General features: G+C 47.1%; 4 protein-coding genes across 6 annotated transcripts; 2 read left to right on the top strand and 2 right to left on the bottom strand.

The window, feature by feature from the left end:
- Nucleotides 1-263: 263 nt before the first annotated feature.
- Nucleotides 264-3,944, bottom strand: H257_18447. Of its 2 annotated transcripts, XM_009847502.1 has the most exons (15): nucleotides 3,434-3,944; nucleotides 3,303-3,380; nucleotides 3,118-3,201; nucleotides 2,888-3,061; nucleotides 2,738-2,821; nucleotides 2,545-2,685; nucleotides 2,373-2,494; nucleotides 2,140-2,259; nucleotides 1,910-2,067; nucleotides 1,755-1,858; nucleotides 1,381-1,710; nucleotides 936-1,051; nucleotides 803-881; nucleotides 567-700; nucleotides 264-484 (listed from the first exon to the last, which is right to left on the bottom strand). In XM_009847502.1, the coding sequence occupies exons 1-15, from the start codon at nucleotides 3,917-3,919 to the stop codon at nucleotides 400-402; spliced, it is 2,295 nt and encodes a 764-aa protein (XP_009845804.1). In that variant the 5' UTR covers nucleotides 3,920-3,944; the 3' UTR covers nucleotides 264-399. The 2 variants fall into 2 exon arrangements, with proteins under 2 accessions (XP_009845804.1, XP_009845805.1); XM_009847503.1 differs by having other exon boundaries at nucleotides 567-881.
- Nucleotides 3,945-4,426: 482 nt separating this feature from the next.
- Nucleotides 4,427-11,514, top strand: H257_18446 (hypothetical protein). Its single transcript, XM_009847501.1, has 19 exons — nucleotides 4,427-4,536; nucleotides 4,598-4,696; nucleotides 4,744-4,842; nucleotides 4,891-4,989; nucleotides 5,057-5,155; nucleotides 5,222-5,428; nucleotides 5,741-5,839; nucleotides 5,892-5,990; nucleotides 6,040-6,306; nucleotides 7,100-7,252; nucleotides 7,610-7,888; nucleotides 8,629-8,833; nucleotides 8,901-9,142; nucleotides 9,188-9,421; nucleotides 9,484-9,621; nucleotides 9,733-9,896; nucleotides 10,142-10,364; nucleotides 10,412-10,562; nucleotides 10,622-11,514. Exons 1-19 carry the CDS (start codon nucleotides 4,438-4,440, stop codon nucleotides 11,398-11,400), a joined length of 3,735 nt encoding a protein of 1,244 aa, XP_009845803.1. The 5' UTR covers nucleotides 4,427-4,437; the 3' UTR covers nucleotides 11,401-11,514.
- A 2,799-nt stretch (nucleotides 11,515-14,313) lies between these two features.
- Nucleotides 14,314-15,065, top strand: H257_18445 (hypothetical protein). Its single transcript, XM_009847500.1, has one exon. The coding sequence runs from the start codon at nucleotides 14,320-14,322 to the stop codon at nucleotides 15,022-15,024; it is 705 nt and encodes a 234-aa protein (XP_009845802.1). The 5' UTR covers nucleotides 14,314-14,319; the 3' UTR covers nucleotides 15,025-15,065.
- A 117-nt stretch (nucleotides 15,066-15,182) lies between these two features.
- H257_18444 lies at nucleotides 15,183-15,957 on the bottom strand (the record flags this gene model as incomplete). 2 transcript variants are annotated; one of them, XM_009847498.1, is made up of 4 exons in its annotated part: nucleotides 15,183-15,466; nucleotides 15,521-15,616; nucleotides 15,666-15,755; nucleotides 15,801-15,957. In XM_009847498.1, coding segments are annotated over 4 exons (511 nt in total), but the record flags the coding sequence as incomplete, so codon positions are not given. The 2 variants fall into 2 exon arrangements, with proteins under 2 accessions (XP_009845800.1, XP_009845801.1); XM_009847499.1 differs by having other exon boundaries at nucleotides 15,183-15,616.
- Nucleotides 15,958-18,943: the final 2,986 nt, after the last annotated feature.

Below are 18,943 nucleotides of genomic sequence, written 5' to 3'. Positions count from 1 at the left end.
ATGGGCAAACGCTTCAGGTTAAGCAACATATGCTGCAGGAACAGCTCTTGCTCATCCAATCAAAGGTACTTCCGATTAGCTAAAACTAAGTTGAATTAATCTAAAACTTCGTCACCCACTGGTTAAAAGCGGGTATTTATACCCAGATTAGCCAAAATATGTGAAAAGCACAATAGTATTGTATGTCTAACTCGAAAACCAAAGTCCCCATCCATCCATGTATCCGTATTCGGATATCGATACATCACTGTCTAACTCGTATTACGGAATACGGTACTATTAATACTTTTTTACAGTTAGTAGTATCTCCAAAGCTAAATTTGAATGCCGCATTCAACAGCTGTAAGAAATCTATGTGCAAATGTCGTTAACTAGTATACGTCCCCACTATCCTAGTCCTTAGCAAAACATGTACACCGACTTTGTGTCGGGTGTAGATCCGCACATACGCTGGGCTTTCTTGGTTCCCACAATCTGCTGCATGCTACAAATATATACCACATATTGAATGAGTATTACTATATCCAAATAGAACGCTATATATATACTTATGGTTCGACTCGTACCGAAGGGCGTCGAAGCGACTGCACACCACCACACTCTTGGAATCCTCTTCGGGATCCATCGCATTCAACACTTCGGCATAAAACGGGCCCAACGAAGGCGGCGCATACCAAAACACTTGACGGACGCCTCGGATCTACGAAAAAACAATTCACCCAAATACATTAATTTAGACAAATATATATATACATATAAATGCCCTGAATCCTTGAAATATATAATATCATCGATCGAGTACCTTGTATTGTTTGTAGAAGTGAAAGCGTTCCGTGATCAACAACACGTGGATTTGCCCGTGGTAGAAGCGGGACCGCGCTCTAAACGTACGTATAAAATATCAATTAAATAATAAATATTCGACAAAATATTACCTTGAAATTTGAGCGTCGGTGGAATATTCCGAGATCGCGGCACAGCTGATGAGTCGTTTTTGGGTCGCAAACACATTGCGAACGCGGACAAAGTCCAAATACGACGGCACGAAGATCTACAAGTCGTCCAAACGTGATATATATTTGGACTAAAAGTGATACTTTGATAGTAAAACAGGGTATTGTTGTGTGTTTATTCTAAACTTTAGCGATATGGAGAAAATAATGAATCGATACAACCAAATCAATGTACACAAGAATCATAGGCAGAAGAATTTAACCAATCAGATTGCAGGAAACCATCATTAATTAGTGTGTGATTTCATATTCGTGTGATATGAATCCCCAAAGGACACGTATTGACATACAAAATGTCAGTACAAAGAATCAATCGATAGATTTTTGGAGATTTAGCACAAAAGCCCAAATATTCGAGTTAAAATACCATCGTGTGCTTGGACGGGTGGTCCAACAGCGGCGCCAGGATCTGACGTTCAAAGTATTCAAATCGAGCGTTGGGTTCGTTGACAAGGGGACAAGTGGCGGGTTGAGATGGAGTGTCCAGGCGCTGGAAGATCTGCTTGATGGAAGGAATGACATGGGACACGGAAGGAACGACGTGGTGGAGGTCGTAGACGGGCGCAAGGCGGGTCACGCCGCGGAAATTGTGGCAGGACTTGGTGAGCAGGTTGTTGAGCTGGGCGTCGGCGGCATGCGCCAGCACGATCGTCTGACGAAAGTAGTGCGCTTGATGGTTCAAGTTCCATTCGCGAATCTAATCATTCATGTGGACTATGAAACCAAGGATAGCTGCCGTACGCGGGAAAAGTCGGCATGCGGCGCTTCCTTGGGTGTGACGTTGATCGCGTTCATGACGGCGCGGACGTGGTCCATGTTTTGCATGAGGAACACACTGGCTGAATCTACAAGCAAAGATATACATAAGATATTCAGTATCAACGACATATTCGAACCGAGGACGCAAACTTCGATGGACGACAAGAAATCCACGGGGAGTTTCAACGTCGACTTGTCGCCGGGGACGATGTCGACCAAGATATCTCCCACTTTCTGACGCAAAGCCAATGGAGATGCAATGATCAAGTCTGCGCGGCTGTAGTCCGTGTACAATCTACGGGATGATAGTCAAGGGATATGGTGAACCCACACATGTATTCTATATGGAGATGGTCAGCGTATGTACTTGACGGATTTGCGAGCAAAGGAGATGCCGATTTGGAACGCATCGTCGTTGTTCCCAGCTTGGAAGATCTGCTGCCACTCGGTCCCGTCTTCTTTGTCGGCGGTGTCGTCGGTTTGGTCACTACGGCGCAAATTCAAAAGTGAGGTACGTAGGTCATGGTCAGCCAATCAGAGGCTCGAAATGAAAATGGAGCTCTCTGATTGGCGGATAAGTTGTCCAATCAAACAACGTACTCGCCGAATTCTTCGTCGAAGCGGTCTTTGTTGTGGACCGACGTGACTGTGGACGGCAAGAGGTCCAAGAGTTGATGCACGAGCGCATGTGCCGAGCTACGGAGCGGCGCCAGGACAAGTACCTACATGGAAGTACATCTGATTATCCTACGTTGCAGTGTCATCGTCCTACTGTAGGCCGACTGAAGCCTTGGTCGCGGTACTCGGCCTCGTCCGACGCCCCCTTCTTGCTCAACCGTTCGTTATGACGAGCAATGGTGTCGCGGGACTTGAGGATATGGTTCACGACATGCATCATGGTGACTTGTCGAATCTACATCAAGTTCAACTGACCACACTATTATATGTACTGCACGCCACCATACCTCGGCCAAGGTCTCGGCGGATTGGTTGCAGAACAACACGTCTTGATATTGGTGGTACGCCCCATGCAAGAGTTGTTGCAGTGGCTAATTGCATGTCATGTTGGATATATGTACGTGTGTTTCTCCATATGCGGGAATGGAATAATGTACCGTGATGTCTGCCACGTTCTTTTGGGTCCACGTGTCCATTAATCGACGGCGGATATGCGATAACGGCCGCGCTCCTCCGATGGACGTGACAGGAGTCAGGACTGGCCGCACGCTCATTTCCAAGTCTTTCCAGAGCTCCACGACTTGGAATGGGTGGGGTTTCTGGGATAAGACCTAATATATATTTTATAAATATGAGAAAAACAGAAAATTATATATATATATCGTACATCCACATCCGCAACGGTCAATTGTTGATTGAGATAACGTTGGCGATACGGATCCGAGTCATCGTCGTCCCCGGCGGAATGCTCCTACAAATGTTATGCAATGTAGGTCATGAATTGGTCACCAATTGTTCATAGGGACCAAAATGTAGTCGACAAATGTGATTGAGCAAGGGGTATATACATACCACCGGTACTTCGTCGTCTTCTTCGGACTCGACATCGCTTTCAGCATCTTCGGTGGTCGGCTGGACGTCTTCATTCTCCTGCGCATATTCATTCACAATGTCATGGAGGGCAATTCACACTGACATCGCACCTGTCCATCTTCGTCCGAACCTTCCTCAACGATGTCTCCTTGATCGCTTTCGACATCCTCTACCTCATCTTCGCTCTGGTCATGTTCCTGGAAACTAGGCGTTTGTCGCTGGAATCTCGACACGAACGAGTTGAATGCGGATGGCTTGGCGTCGTCGTCGTCGGAGCTCCCCGTGTCGACATCCGAGCCCTCGTCCTTTCCTTCGTAGTCGTGTTGCTCCTCGTCGGTATCGTCGACATCCTTCACTCCCTTCAAGCGAATGTACTGTCCATGCTTGCGCTGGGCAATGGAGGACTCGACCACGCGCCGTTTCTGGGTCAACACCTGCTTTTGCTTCTTCCATTGCGTGAACATACTTTCCCCGCGCTTCTTGCGGCCGCCCGCTTCTTCGGAACTTCCACGCTGCTTCTTAGGCATGTCGTCCGTCTCGTCATCCCATTGGGTTCGCTTGCGCTTGCCACCCTTCTTCTTGCCGCCCTTTGCCATCGTTTTGTTGCTGTCGAGATTATTGTTCAGCAATTTGGTTGGTTCAACATCGAGATATTTTACCCAAACCAATACACATACCAAAACCAAGGTAGAGATTGAAATGTCCATTAAAATAAGAATCCGGAACTCTGATTGGTCATCTCAAACATGTGTCAAATCACATTTAACGTTTAAACAAGGGTGGATTAAACGTACGTGTTACTTCAACAGGTCATGGTTATGGTAACTGTAAGTTAACGAGTAATGGAATTGAATGGAGTTTTCAATTGCATCCTATTCCAAATCCTACTGTGATGTCGATGATGTTGTGTCTTCATATTGGTGGTTGAAATACCGGTAGCACGGAAGGATGGGTAGGCGGCGATCGACTACACCATTTTCATGATGATTACGACCATATCTCCTACTTAACGCAATTACGTGTTTGCGTTAATTACTCGGATTGGGCAAAATTATGGTGTACGTCAATGAACTGAAAAAGTACGGTAGCCGCTCAGCACTTTCCAATTTGGACGATGAGCGAGCGCACAATCTGGAAGGATGCGCGGCATGGGAAAGTACTGGAAGTGCAGCGGCGTCTCGCGCAAGGGGAGTTTGTCGATCAAGTGGACGAAGTACGTGGGCATGCTTGTCGTCTCCACATGCATGCATCCCTCATGCACGTGCATCTGTTAGCAAGGGGATACTCCGTTGGTCCATGCTGCGTCGAACGGCAAAGCGAACGTTATCCAAGTGTTGCTGAAGCACCACGCATCCATCGATGGACAGCGCAACGTATGTGCATGTATATCTTGTTGTGGAACTCATGCAATGTGCCGCAGGACCGCCTGTCCGCCCTCCTTCGAGCAGTCCAGAAAGGGTCGATCGAGTCTGTCCAGCTACTCTTGGAGCATGGAGCGAACGTGGATTCCACGTTTCCTGTACGCTGATACACATTCCCATCCGTTAGTCTAATAACGTGCAATCAGGACGGGAAGACGCCGCTGATCTTTGCCGCGGGACATGGTGTGGCCCCAATGGTATCGCTTCTTATCCAGTTCCATGCCAACCCTGACGCCCAAGACGAGGTACTGTATATATATTACAAAACTTCACGGAACACTATTCATGTTATCTCAAATGTCGCTTACGTAGACCGGCAACACGGCTCTTTTACTCGCGTCGGCCAACGGGTACCCTCGCGTGGTGCAGTTATTAATGGACGCTACGGCGAATTGCAACCTTCCCAACTATGTAACTACATCCTAAAGTCACTCTTTTATCTCGTAATTGCACGTATTTAATGATAATACCGTCTAGGAGCTCAAGTCCCCCCTGAGCGCCGCGGCGTCCGAAGGTCGGGCGGACGTCCTGCATCTTCTCTTGGCCAAGGAATCGTCCACGACGGACGTGGACGGATGCAACGAAGATGGATGGACAGCGTTGATTCATTCAGCAGATCGAGGCCATTTGGAATGCGCCAAAGTGTTGCTCGACCACCACGCGAACCTCGACGCGATGACCACCGTGAGAATACTATATATATATTGTCCTTTTACCGAAAATTTATACTTTTAACTTGATTCGCCAAGCTATCCATCGATTCTTTGTACTGAACTTTGTGTGTCAAAACGGGCCAGTGTCACCCTAATTTAAGTCACACACTAATTCGATGTTGGATTGGTCGAAAAGTGGATTTGATTGGCCACTTGATTAGTGGTTTGGGTTTTGATTGGTCGATCGATTGTCTGCCGATGTATTTGGTACTGCTCCCTCCAATTTCGAATCGACTTGAAAATATTATACATTAAATATATATTTATATTAATATTGTCGTAGAACGGGGCCACGGCGTTGTGGGTGGCCACGAAGCGCGGATACAACGAAATTGTTCGCCTCTTGCTCCACCACTCGACCAGTGTCGTCGAAGCCGCCGTGGTATGTTTGTATATAATGGAAAGGGAGCGCCGGAATTCAAAATGGACGTTAGGGGGGTATGACGCCGCTTATGGTTGCCGCGGCGTTTGGTTACTTGAGTATCGTGCAGCTCCTGTTGGACGCGTCAGCCAAATTCGACGCCAAGAATGCTGTAAGCACCATATTGAACAGCACACCATAAAGCTGAGTTATATATATAGGACGGAAAAACGCCAGTGGATTTGGCCGTGGAACACAACCATGCCAACTGCAAGGTGCTGCTTCTGCTGCGCCAACAACACCCGCTGTTGTACTATGCAAAAGCTGGGGACTTGGCCAAACTCATGGTGCAAGTGGCACACTGTGGCGCCCCAGACGAACGAGATGAGTCCAAGAAGACGGCGCTCATGTACGCCGCCGTCTCTGGACATACCCACATCGTCCGGTACCTCTTGACACTTAACGTGGATATGCATGCAGCGGACATGGTACGATAATATATGGTGATTGAACCTTGTGGCAATATATATTTCGTTTTTCGCCCAAATTTGGACTTTTGAGTCAATTAGCATTTGACGTTATTTAAGTTTGTACAAACTATACTAGACAATGTTTAGCATGTATTGGGTTTTGCCTAATGTGGAGGGACTGATAGACCAGGGCTCCCTCTTGAAACTATATTACAGAGGCAAAATGAAATTGATTTGCTGATTCACTTGATGATATTACATTCGAGATATAATAAAAAACATGTAATCTCATTTCAAATTGTATATCGTGTTTCACAAGTTATTATAGTTCATGGATGCTTTTACTGTAAAAAACAAATCGTATTGTGAGAGATATGTCATTCCAGTGGACACTGCATGTTAAAGTGCATGTTCAGACTGAGACTTCAGAAATCGACGAAATTGACCTAGCCAACATACGAGCAGAAGTTCCCTCAATACCCTCGGGGACTGTGCATCAGTGCTTTCGATTGGTAGATCTCCACCAGTACGTGATTTGATTGGCTTAGGCGGCCTTGAATTTGTCATTCTCGTAAGACATTGAATTCTGCCGGCGGCTTCAGTTTCGAATCGATTTGACAATACGTTCATATATATGGATACTAAACTATTGATTGGTGGATGTATTGAAACTCTACTTAATTCGATCGCTTATGCCGTTTTTTGAAAGGTCGTGAGTTTGCATTGTATTTAGCGTGTTCCAATCCAGTAAGACATTGCCTACTACTTCCATTGATTTCATAAGTGTAAACCACTAAATTGAACTAAGTAGAACGGAGCGACCGCGCTGTCATTGGCCTCTGGCGAGTGCCGTATGGTGTTGGAGCGAGAAATGCTGCACTTGATGGTCCGCGAGGGCAAAATCCTAGCCTTGCGCGAGCTATTGGAGGAAAATCCGGACTTGGACATTGAACAACCGGACGAGGTACACCTATTGTCTTTCTTTTACCCAAACTTTGTCGACTTGACTTTTGTGCGGATTCATTGCCAACTCTATCGATCGATTGATTGTCCTGACTTTTGTATGTAAAGATCGTCCAGTATCACACTAATTTCAGTCGCACACGAATTCGATGTTGGATTGGTCCAAGAGTGAATTTGATTGGCCACTTGATGAGTGTTCTAGGTTTTGATTGGTCGATCGATTGTGTGCCGATGTGTTTGGTACAGCTCATATTCGATTGACATATATATTGACAATCAATACCAGTCTCCGATTTCGCAACCAGTTTGTCCCCACTCATTTCTTTTGTTTCTAAACGAGTTTCTCTGTCTATCGTAGCACGGCACGACGTTGCTCATGACGGCCGTGGACTCTGGAGAAGCGGACATCGTCAAGCTCCTGCTGGACCAAAATGCTGATCTGAACGCCCAACGGGGGGACGGCAAGACGCCGCTGGAGATCGCGGCAGAGGGAAACCACGTCGGATCCAGGGCGTTCTTGGAGAAGGAAGCGCTGTTCAGAGACAAGTTCCCGCTATTATACCAAGCCCGCAGCGATAACGTCGACGCTACTCGACAGTTGCTCGAAGCTGGCGCCCCCGTCGACGAACGAGACGATGTAACGTACATATCGACTTTGATATTGGAAAACTTGCATTTGGGGGCTGTATCGATCGATGTATTTTTGAAGGGATGCTTGTATATTGTGTGTTTTGACGCGGAGAGTTGTATGTGAACCATGTCTGGTCACACTAATTGAAGACGTACAGTATTTCGATGGCTGCAGGAGTTTTTGATTGGCCACTGGATTCGTATTCTGGGTTTTGATTGGTGGATCGATTGTCTGTCGACTTGGCGTTCCTCGTCATTCCAAATTCGAAAATTGATTTGTCATTATATTGTACTTTCGCGTGAAATTTCGTGTTGTGGCGTGGTTTCTCGTTGGAATTTAAATCGATTTGATTGGCTACTTCGGATGAGCTCAAAATTATTAACCAATCAAAACATTCTCAATGAAATTCAACCAATCAGATCGATTGTGGATCGGTTTTGGTCTGCGCGATTCGATTGCACCCCCTCCCCAAATATGTATCAAATCGACAATATATTTTGAATTCGCTATAACCTTGCAAGTTTCGCGTGGTTAGTCTAATCAATATTGAATCACGCTCGAAATTCTGATTGGTTGAATATACTTGTCCTTTCTGTAAGAGCCAATCAAATGCACTCGAAATTGGATTAGCCAATTGCGTCGGGTCGTGATTCGATTCGGCGGCGACATTCGAGTTGACGGGGTCTGCCATATACCGAATCCACAATATATGTATATATTTATACATTTATATATGTATTTGTTAGGATGGGTGGTCGGCCCTGATGTACGCGGCGTCAATGAACAACGTGGGCGTGCTCAAGGTGCTGCTGCAGTTTGGGTCGTCGATCGGCGGCAGCGACAAGGGCGGCAAGACGGCGTTCATGGTCGCGCCAGACAAGGAAGCGTTCGTGAAGCTCATCCTCGAGCAGAGTTCGTCCGAGCTGCGGTTCAGCGAACTCATGTTCAAAGGTAGGAAACCCCGAAACCCCTGAACCCCAAATCCCCAAAACCCCGAACCCCTGGACTGTTTGAATAGGCGCGATCGAGTGCGACCCAAAGCTGGGCAAGGCAATTCTAGACGAGTTTGTGATTGAACGAGGCCGGTACAACTTTGAATTCCGAGAACTTGACCGCATCTACGGCAAGGGAGAAGTACACGAGTCGGCGCTGTATTCGATCATGCATTTGGACACGGCCGAGCCAGAGGCCAAGGAATCGGTCAAGCAGTATTGCCTCCAGCATCCCATGATTCGACGCGTGTTGCAATTGAAGTGGGAGGTACTGATATATATATATTTAAAGTTGATATTTATGTATTTGTAGTTTTTTGCCCAACGACTGTACATTGAGCAGTTTTTGATGTACGCGCTGCTGCTCATGTCGAGCATCATTTCAGGCAGCTTTTATCAACTGGATGAAGCGCCTCGGAATGTTCTGAAAGAATTGGAAGACTTTTTCCAACCAGATTGGACATCGCCTCCGATTCCAGTCGTCACTGGCGTCGACGGCACCATCACGGAGCAAGTGGACAGCAGCGGATTTCGCTTGGCATTGAGCGTAAGAAATATATATATATATATTTCGATTGGATATATATATTAATGATTGTTTTGGAGTAGGTGTGGCTCGTGACGTTCGTGTATGTCGTGGTGGCGACGATCATTGCGCACTACGGACTCAAACCCAAGCGGATTTGCGCCTTGTCCAAATGGTGTCGCGACGGCACGTACCTGGGATTGGTCTGGTTCATCGTTTGGGTAACAATAATATCTTTCAATTTGATTCCAAAATATATTATATGAACAAATATCTTTCAATACGATATTCCAAAAATACACTATATATCTATTATTTTCTTATCTTCGTAGGGCGATTACACGGGACTGGACTGGTCGCAGCAAATCCCAGACATGAAGAAATGGAAAAACCATGCACTGAATGTGCTGTTTTTGCAGTCTATTTTCTGGACGGGGGTGTTTGGGATTCCGCTGTTTGCGTACGTGGCCACGCGTACCGACGCACAAATCAACGCGTACGAACATTATATTTTCGGTGTGATTTCTTTAAAAAAAATGATATTCTAATATCCCTACGAACGCTATATATTTCGGGGTTTCGGGTGATCTATTCATAGTTTATATATATATTAATCTAATATCCGTACGAGCGTTGCATTTCGGGGTGATTTAAAAAAAAATGTTTTTTAATATCTATACGAACGCTATATAATTCGGGGTTTCGGAGTGATGTTTCTTGATTAATTATTTGATATGTTAGGTCCAAGGATTTGATCCAGATCTTCCAGAACATTGTGCTGTGGCTGGCGGCGGGGTACTTTTTCCGGTGGGAAGTCAAGGAAATGATGGGCTACGGCGTCCGCAACTACTTTACCAGCGTCGTCAACTCGATGCAAATCATCACGTTTTGCGTCATCTTGTTCTTTTACGTGCCGTGCCAGCTCCAGATCATCCCCGAGACGGTCGTGTCCAGGCAGACGCAGGTATGTCATATATATATATTTCTCGACTAAATAATATATATATGTAGTTGGTTTGCTCTGGGTTTACCACGCTGTCGCTGTGGGTGCTGTTCTTGCAATTCCTCGAAATCATCCCCAGTGCAGGGTACTTGCTGCCCATGATGAAGGGTCTCATGCGGGACCTCACGCGGTTTTCGATCCTCTACGGTGTATTTCAAGGTGATATATATATATCATATCCTAGTCGTATGCAATATAATTATATATGAATGTGCTAGGGGGGTTGACGTGCTGCTACTACATTCTGTTTCAAAGCAAACCCGGGCACGAAACGCTGCTCAAGTCATTTATCACGGTGTTTCTCGTGTTGTTTGGCCAACTGGACCAAGTAGTCGACGTAATCGAGAGCGAAAAGGACAAGCAGCCGCTTTTGTATGTCGTGGGGTACATTCTGCTCATGTTTCACTGCGCCGCGGCCATCGTCCTCCTTCTCAACGTTCTCATCGCCATGATGAACGTCACCATGCAAATGGGGCTCGAAAATGCCCGCATCGAAGCCCTCGTGTCTTATGCGCACTGCATTCTCCGCCTCGAACTAAGTCTGCAGCCCCAAGAACGACTGGAAATGATCTATATCATTAAGCCTAAGTTCCTCAAAGATCTCGACCCGGCCACGCTGGTGTATGGCACTGACACGTCATCTCTTACGTTGCGCAGCGTCCAGTTGAAGAACGTGGCTCACCAACGACCGGACGAATCGCAGCCGCTCGTTTGTTCTGATTCGGAACAAGAAGAAAGTGCTATAAAACCCAATGCCGTGGGTATCTTGAACCCGGCGTTTTATGACAAAACCCCCAAAAGTGAGTACGCGCCGCTGGTGGAAATCCCAGACAACTCGACCGTTCAGTTCCAGAACGACGTCAAAGCGGCGCTGGCGACGATCAAGAAGGAACACGCGCAGCAACTCCATCAACTTAAAGTCCAAATCGCCGAACTTACGAAATCCATCGCCGATTTCCAAGCCACGACTGCCCCCAGTGGCATGGTGTCCATGTAGTACAACCAAAAAGCAATGGAATTTGTGAAATACAGTAGGAACCCCCGTTATAATTCGTGGGCTTAATATGGTTGCTGTATGAGGTTTCGCCAGTGGGACTACTATACTATTAATAGTACAGGAACTTCACGTGCAGCACGTAGATAGATACACGAGAGTTGTCGACTATAAAAAAACTTGGAGAAAAATTGTTTTCCGATCATTTTCGGGGTTTCGGGGTTTTCGTCCGTGGGGGGGTCGGGGTTTGTGGGATATACAAAAATTGCTGATTCGGTGGCCCCCTCTGTCAAGTAGAGCCGCCGGTATGGATTGTGTTACTACAGTAATAGCTGGAATTTGAAGTGCCTTGACATGTTTAGCCTCGGTGGAACCAGGAGTTAATCAGTCTAACAGTTATTACACGGCGTTGTTTGTATAAACAGCAGCAGCTATGGTTGCTGTACTTCGAAGTATGAGGTTTCGCCAGTGGGACTAGTATACTATTAGTACAAGAATTTCACGTGCAGCACGTAGATACACAACAGTTGTCGACTAAAACTTGGAGAAAAATTCTTTTCCGATCATTTTCGGGGTTTTCGGGTTCGGGGTTTGTGGGAAAAACAAAATTGATGTTTCGGCGGCCCTCTCTATCCAGTAGTATGGATTGTATTACTAGAGTAATAACTGGAATTTGAAGTGCCTTGACATTTTTACCCTCAACCTGGAGTTAATCAGTCTAACAGTTACACGGCGTTGTTTAGTATCAACAGCAGCAGCCGTAGCTTGGCTACTTGTTGGTATTTACACTGTATGTGTGATCGAACGTCGTTTGCTGTCACATGCATTGATGATGTCTCTACAGGAAAAGTCGAATTTTCCCAAGATACATTCTTCACGACCCCAAAGTGATTTGCAGTATTCTCTCAAGATACATTCTTCACGACCCCAAAGTGATTTGCGCTGGACGTAGTAGATACACTTGTACCCACGTCACGTACTGTATATCATAGGACGACGTGGATATGAGCAATCGCTACAGGTTGAGCTCAACATGGAGATATAGACTGTACTCGAAGCCAAAGCCAGGAAGGGTACATAGAATACATATCGCTCCAGTTGCTTGGTTTAAACCCCGAAAGCCCCTACTTGGACCTCGGAAAGGGGTGACTCATTTGCCGTCGTTACAGTACCTACACCACCAATGCAAGAGGTTGCCCACTCTTGTCGCAGGGATGGAACTTCTGTCTTGATACTAAGGATTTCATGAGAATAGGATGTTCTACAGGACCACTGTATCTGTACACTGTAGTCGCACTGTATCACCCTCGAAAACCTTTGGACACTGTATTACAGTATCAACGCGTGGCTTGATTTCGACCGAGATACACTAACTTACAGTTAACGTTAGTATGTGAGTTTAGCTATTAATAGCTAGTGCAGCATCTTGGAAGGCACCAAATACTCAATCCAATTTGAATTTACGCAACTTTGTATTGTCGATTTGATACAAATTTGGGGAGGGGGTGCAATCGAATCGCGCCAACCAAACCGATCCACAATCGATCTGATTGGTTGAATTTCATTGAGAATGTTTTGATTGGTTAATAATTTTGAGCTCATCCGAAGTAGCCAATCAAATCGATTTAAATTCCAACGAGAAACCACGCCACAACACGAAATTTCACTCGAAAGCACAATAGTACTTGGTAGTAATAATAGAAGGATTACTGTACGTAACGTTACCTCGATTCCCCGAATCTGGGCAATGCATATACGAATGTACCGGTATGAAAGCATGACAGGAACAACATTGACAACACTTTGACGAATCTCTGTGAAATCCTGAAACTATGGTGGTACATAAGCAAACATGTGTGTCCTAAATCCATATTGGACCGAATTGCACCCATGCTGTACATCATTACTTACTTGTGCAAATACCAGATTATTCCGCAGCCATTGACAAAGTTCCAAGTCAAAAGGAAAAATCAACTGGTTTTGACCAGTATACGAGCATTAGTGCTGGTTGTATGTACCCAACGTAGAGTGTACACGGTTGCTTTTGGAATGTATCATCGTACAGTAAATTTACAGTTAGCCAGCATTTGCAGACCTCAAAACTGTAGGTACCCATGGTGATTTACGTCCGTCGCTGGTACGGTACAGTGTTCACTGTAGAATAGCAAAGATATATGTTGTTTACCTACACTGAATCAAACAGCGCTGCCGTCTCTTGTATCAAAAATCTGTGCTTGGATATATTTGGAACGCCCAACAATGGAACCTTCAACATGAATGTCACATTTTAGTATACTAGTAGATATCCGGAAGACTCCCAACTCACTTGACGCGATATCTAGTGCCTCTAAAGCAGAGCATTGAGGCTACCTACACCATCTTGGCATTGAATCAGTTGCAAACCTGACCGCCTTCTATTCTATGATTTCGACTGCAAATCACCACGAGAATGTATATTGCAAATATTGGAATCCGGAAACCATTCTATTTAAAGGAATTCATCGCGGAACAGTAGCAAACAACAACCCGCGTCGGGATGTATGAGACCCATCATCGCGTCGTACTGTTCCTGACTGACAACACGATTCAACAACTCCAATTCAATATATATCCATCGCAAAACGCTAGTGAAACTCGTTTGATCGGAAGTACTACTAGTAGTAGTACTAGTACATACTATAATACTTTGTAGAAAGGTGCCTCGTTCATGCGGAGAAGTGACCAACTTCTGGCAAACGGATACACTGACCTGCAGCCAATGGCGGCAATCGGGTCAGCACCGTGGAAACGACAGCTTGGGGCCAGTTACGGGCCAGCAAGAGACGAGATGACGGATTCTGATTGGACAAAATTCAACGCACCAATCACACGACCGCATTTGAGTGTTTTCCACGAATATGTTCACTTTACGATTTGACAGACATGACCCAAGGAATCAACCTCAAGGCCAGCGTCCAGTACACGGTTCCTGCCGGCGCCACTGTCGCCGACGTCCTCCAGGTGTTCCGCAGCCCCCACTGGGTGTCGTACATGATGCGGTACATTGTGCCGCAGCTCAAGGCGTCCACGCCCGCGGTCAAGACAGCGCTGGACACATGTCCTCGAGTGCAATGCCTCGCGACGACGGACTCCCACACCGACAAAGACAACGACTGCGTCGTATGCATGAACCCCAACAACTCGGACGAGTCGCTTGTGCTTCCCTGCGGCCATATCTTCCACGAAGCGTGCATTGGGTCGTGGCTGCGACTCCGAAGCACGTGTCCGACGTGCCGGTACCAGTTCGAGAAGGAGATCTCGGGCCGGTATGCCATTCGATGCATCAACTCTGCGCTTATCCTGGACAACGTTGAACCCACAAAGGAAGAAATGCTGGCAAGGCGCATCGGCGGCCAAACTCTCATGGTAGCAGTGCATGTGACCCTCGTCCAAGCAGCCCAGTATGCCGCCAACGAGAAGTACCCGTGCGTCCTCAACGCCGCCGTGATGCGAAGTCCCGTCCAGCAAAGCTCGTCCCTCTCTTCCGCCGTCACGGGAGGATCGTCGGCACCTCATGTGCGACGGAAGAGCTCCCGACTAGCTACGTCGCCGCCGTCGTCTGCAACCACCAAACGTGTCAAACAGTAAATAACTTATTTAATCTTATCAAGTCCTACAACGAAGTCACAATTTTCTGCATCCTCGCCGATTTTCCCGCCATTTCCGTCGGTGGTCGTTCGACGCCACGCCGTTCAAGACATCCACACGCTCTTGCTTACGTAAATCATGGCCCCGAAACCCCCCCAGATATTCCATATTGCACTTTGAGAAAGTACTCTTTGCCCTTTTCCTGGTTCCAACGACATGTCCATGTGCCGGCGATTCGTTTCCAACCAACGGGTACTAACTACTTGGTGTTTAATCACTCACTTTTGTGCTTCTTCTTCTTGCTACTACTGCCCTTCTTCTTGACTTTCTTGTCCTTTTTCGACTTCTTCTTGGGCGATCGACTGCGTTTTCGCTTCTTCTTGGGCTCACGAGAGCGACGGCTGGCATCGTCGTCGGTGCTGCTGTCGCTGTCGTCCGACGACTACGTATCATGCAATAACCTATACGACTGGAACAACGAGGGATCGTATCGTACCTCGTCCTCCTTGGGAGCGGCCACCTGAAAGTTTCGGCACTGAAATGTCAAATGGCCCATCATCCCACACTTTTTACACGCGCCTCGTGCTTCGTTCTACGACCACCATGAGAACGGTATGGTATTGCCAAGTTACACGACATACTCCTTGATTCGACAACGTTGCCAAAGCCATGATGCCTTTGGCTCGCTCCCTCGTCGCAGCTGCGGCTTCTTCCTCTTGTTGTCGGTCTCCCTACGAGCATATGCCCCATCGTGTGTGCGGTGGAGATCAGCCTACCTCCTGTGCATATGGATCATATCCGATAGTCTGCGTCCATATTCCCGTCATCTTCAACGCAGAGCTGCTGCTCATGCGGTTGTTATGAGGCAGAAGCGGGTTCAGACCCTTCCTCGACCCGCCGCGGCCTTTGCCATCCCCTTTCCGGTCTCCCATTGATGTCAAAATGCTGTCAACCCTCCATTCTATTCGTTCAAAATCAAAATATTTTAGCCAATCATATCTTCTCTTGGTTGTGTAAACCATCACATCTCCTGGACGACCATATCGTTATGAGGATCGTAAAGTTGATGATTTCCCACAGTCTTTTTAGCCAATCAAATCACGCTCAGAAGGTGTGTGGTGCATGTGCGCAGTGCATTTTGTAGCAATGGCATGTGATAATTGCACGTGAAATTATCTTTGCGCTTGGGGCAATACGATCGTGTGTGAAGCTTATGCTGATGCATCGTGATTGCTAGTTGAAAACTAATCCAACCCCCGTGGACACGCCCACTGGGCGGGTCTCAATTTATGATATCCCCTTGGGGATTACCACCACCACACTCTTGCTTACATTGGTCTACCGTATACCTTTTGGATCTGTACCCCCGAAAATATCAGTAAAATCTGATCGAAATGGATACAACTCAATAAGATTGTCTGATTTCTTTCCAATGCGTTCGGACTGGTTACTTCTACTACTTCGACTTGTTTAATTGGCTAGAACGAGATAATTGGACAGTTTTGACCAATATAAAGCGACTTGGGTACAACCTTCCAAGGTGCCACCAAATCGTACTATATTGACACCATACAGCAACCCCGAAACAACTCGATAAGGCAAAATCATGGGTACTGATCCATAAGGTATACGGTACCTTATGGATCAGGAAGTGCCTCCCTGCTACATGCTCCACCTCAGTCAATAACGCCAAACACCCTTGGTAGCCGCTTAGTTACCAGTATGTACTCTGGTTGCGAAAGCTACGACGACATGGCAAGGACCGTTCGTCTTGCAGGCGACATGGGTGACGAGGCCGTGTCGGCTGCGGAAGATATGTCCCTTCGTGTGTGGCAGTGCGACGTCGGACTTGTTGGAGGTGGCTTCACACCGACTTAGTGGTTTCAAATTCTATATATCTTATATATCCTAGGAAGAGATCCAAATAGTGATGGTTGCAGATACATCCTATAAGGCTTACATAAAACTACTCTTGAACAACCTACTTTGTGTGCGCATCTACTTCCTAGCTTGAGAGGTTATGAGCCCAACATACGACAGAACTACGATCTTGTTAGACGACAAAAACTGGTCTACTTGGCGCACATTCATCAAGGGGCGGCTAATGGGAAATGGCCTCATCCACACGCTCACGCAGCACTCGTTCTACGTGTCCTCTGACGAAGTCGCCGAACCAAAGTACAGGCGCGACACGCAGAGAGCCCTCGGCATAATCATAGAGTCGAATAACGTCGACCAATACTAACATGTGAAAGGACTTACCCGTGCATTGGAGGCCTACATTGCGCTCCAAAGGCATCATGAACCCCAAACGCACGTGGACAAGATCGCTTTGCTGACGGAGTACCATGCGATCAGCTGGGAGCTCAAGGGGGAAACGCTCTCCAGCTTCATTGAGCGGTTCCAAAACCTCGTCCGCAAACTGCGCGATGCGGGATGCGCTGAAGACGAGTACATGACGGTCGCCAAGCTCTTGGCCCTCATGCCATGGTGCCTACGTATCGTATTGCATCAAATCAACTTGATGCATGAAAATTTGCAAACAGTTACCGTTGCTCGAACACTTCTCGAGGCCGAATACAAGGCCGTTGTGGCCAACGGTGCCCTTCAAGCCCCGGGCAACGCAGCCGGCGAAACACGGGTGCTTGGTGCTATGGACGGCGGCCGCGGTTGAGGCGGCCGAGGACAAGGCGCTGGTCGAGGCACCGGACGCGGCCAAAGGCGTAAAGGGAACTGCCACCACTGTGGCAAAGCAGGACACTGGAAGTCCGAATGCCATTCCCGACTTCTTGGCCATCCTCCATCGGCGACGCCATCAAGACTCCAGAACAAGTCGGGCGGCGCTGCGCCAAACCAACAGATATAATTGTTCGATGGGATTGAGTCCCCGAGTCTCAGTCTAAGTGTAGTCAAAGCTGCAGACAATATCATCATCGACTCGGGGGCGTCATCCCACATGACCGAAATCCCGAAACCCCGAAACCCCGCTTGTACGACGCGGTGGCCTGCGACCGAACCATCATCTTCGCCGACGGCAATGTCGCCCGAGCAACTAGAATGGGCAAATTAGGCATTGCCATAGCAAACGGAGCGACGATGACTCTTACCGAAGTACTCGTGATCGATGGCATGCCCATGACTCTGGTCTCAGTTGTCACGGGGTGAGAGGAAGCGACTTTATAACGGCATTTCCCGGTAACAGTCGTATCTCTTGTTACTGGATCATCATCCCACTGTAACTCTGGGTCTAATCTGTGTCGAACCCGTTACTCCCGGAACCAGCAATAGCCTGATCCCCGAACGAGTACCACTCTGGTCCATAATGTTTGCACACCACTCACATTGATTGGCGGAATTATTAAAAAAAACTTGGTCATTTTTGTATCTGATTGGCTGTTTGGAAAGGTTTCGTTTCCGCAAGATCTCAGCTTTGATTGGGTACTTTGTGCTCCTTTCAAATCGCTCCACATCAAAAATTATGGCGCCGAATGCGACGCACATCAACTTCAGAAATTGCATAAACTTCCGCCACACATTCAAAACACAATATTTGTTGCTGTGCACAAGTCCTAACACACTACTACCTTGCTACTATGCCACCACTGCCTCTGCTTGCCCCACCGAGTCTTCCCACGCCACCACGACAGACCCGAAACCTTTCCGACGTTGAACTGCGCGCCCTCTACGAGCGCCTGCTACAGCTGTCTGTGAACGGATCTTTGCCTCCTGAGGCTCTACGTCACATTGCTCTGGAGTATAAGTGTCATTGCAGCACCGCATCTCGCGTATGGCAACGAGGCCAAGCCTCCATCACCTCGGGTCATCTCTTGGCCGACGTGGCGTCCAAAATAATAGATAGCCTGTCAAATACAATATTTTTATTAATTTGTGATTTCGGGGTTTCGGGGTTTCGGGGTTT

This window comes from Aphanomyces astaci, assembly GCF_000520075.1.
Source record: "Aphanomyces astaci strain APO3 unplaced genomic scaffold supercont1.166, whole genome shotgun sequence".
In the NCBI taxonomy this organism is placed as follows: domain Eukaryota; phylum Oomycota; class Saprolegniomycetes; order Saprolegniales; family Verrucalvaceae; genus Aphanomyces; species Aphanomyces astaci.
Note: the sequence above shows the minus strand (reverse complement) of the source record. Positions and strands in the feature narration are given on the sequence as shown.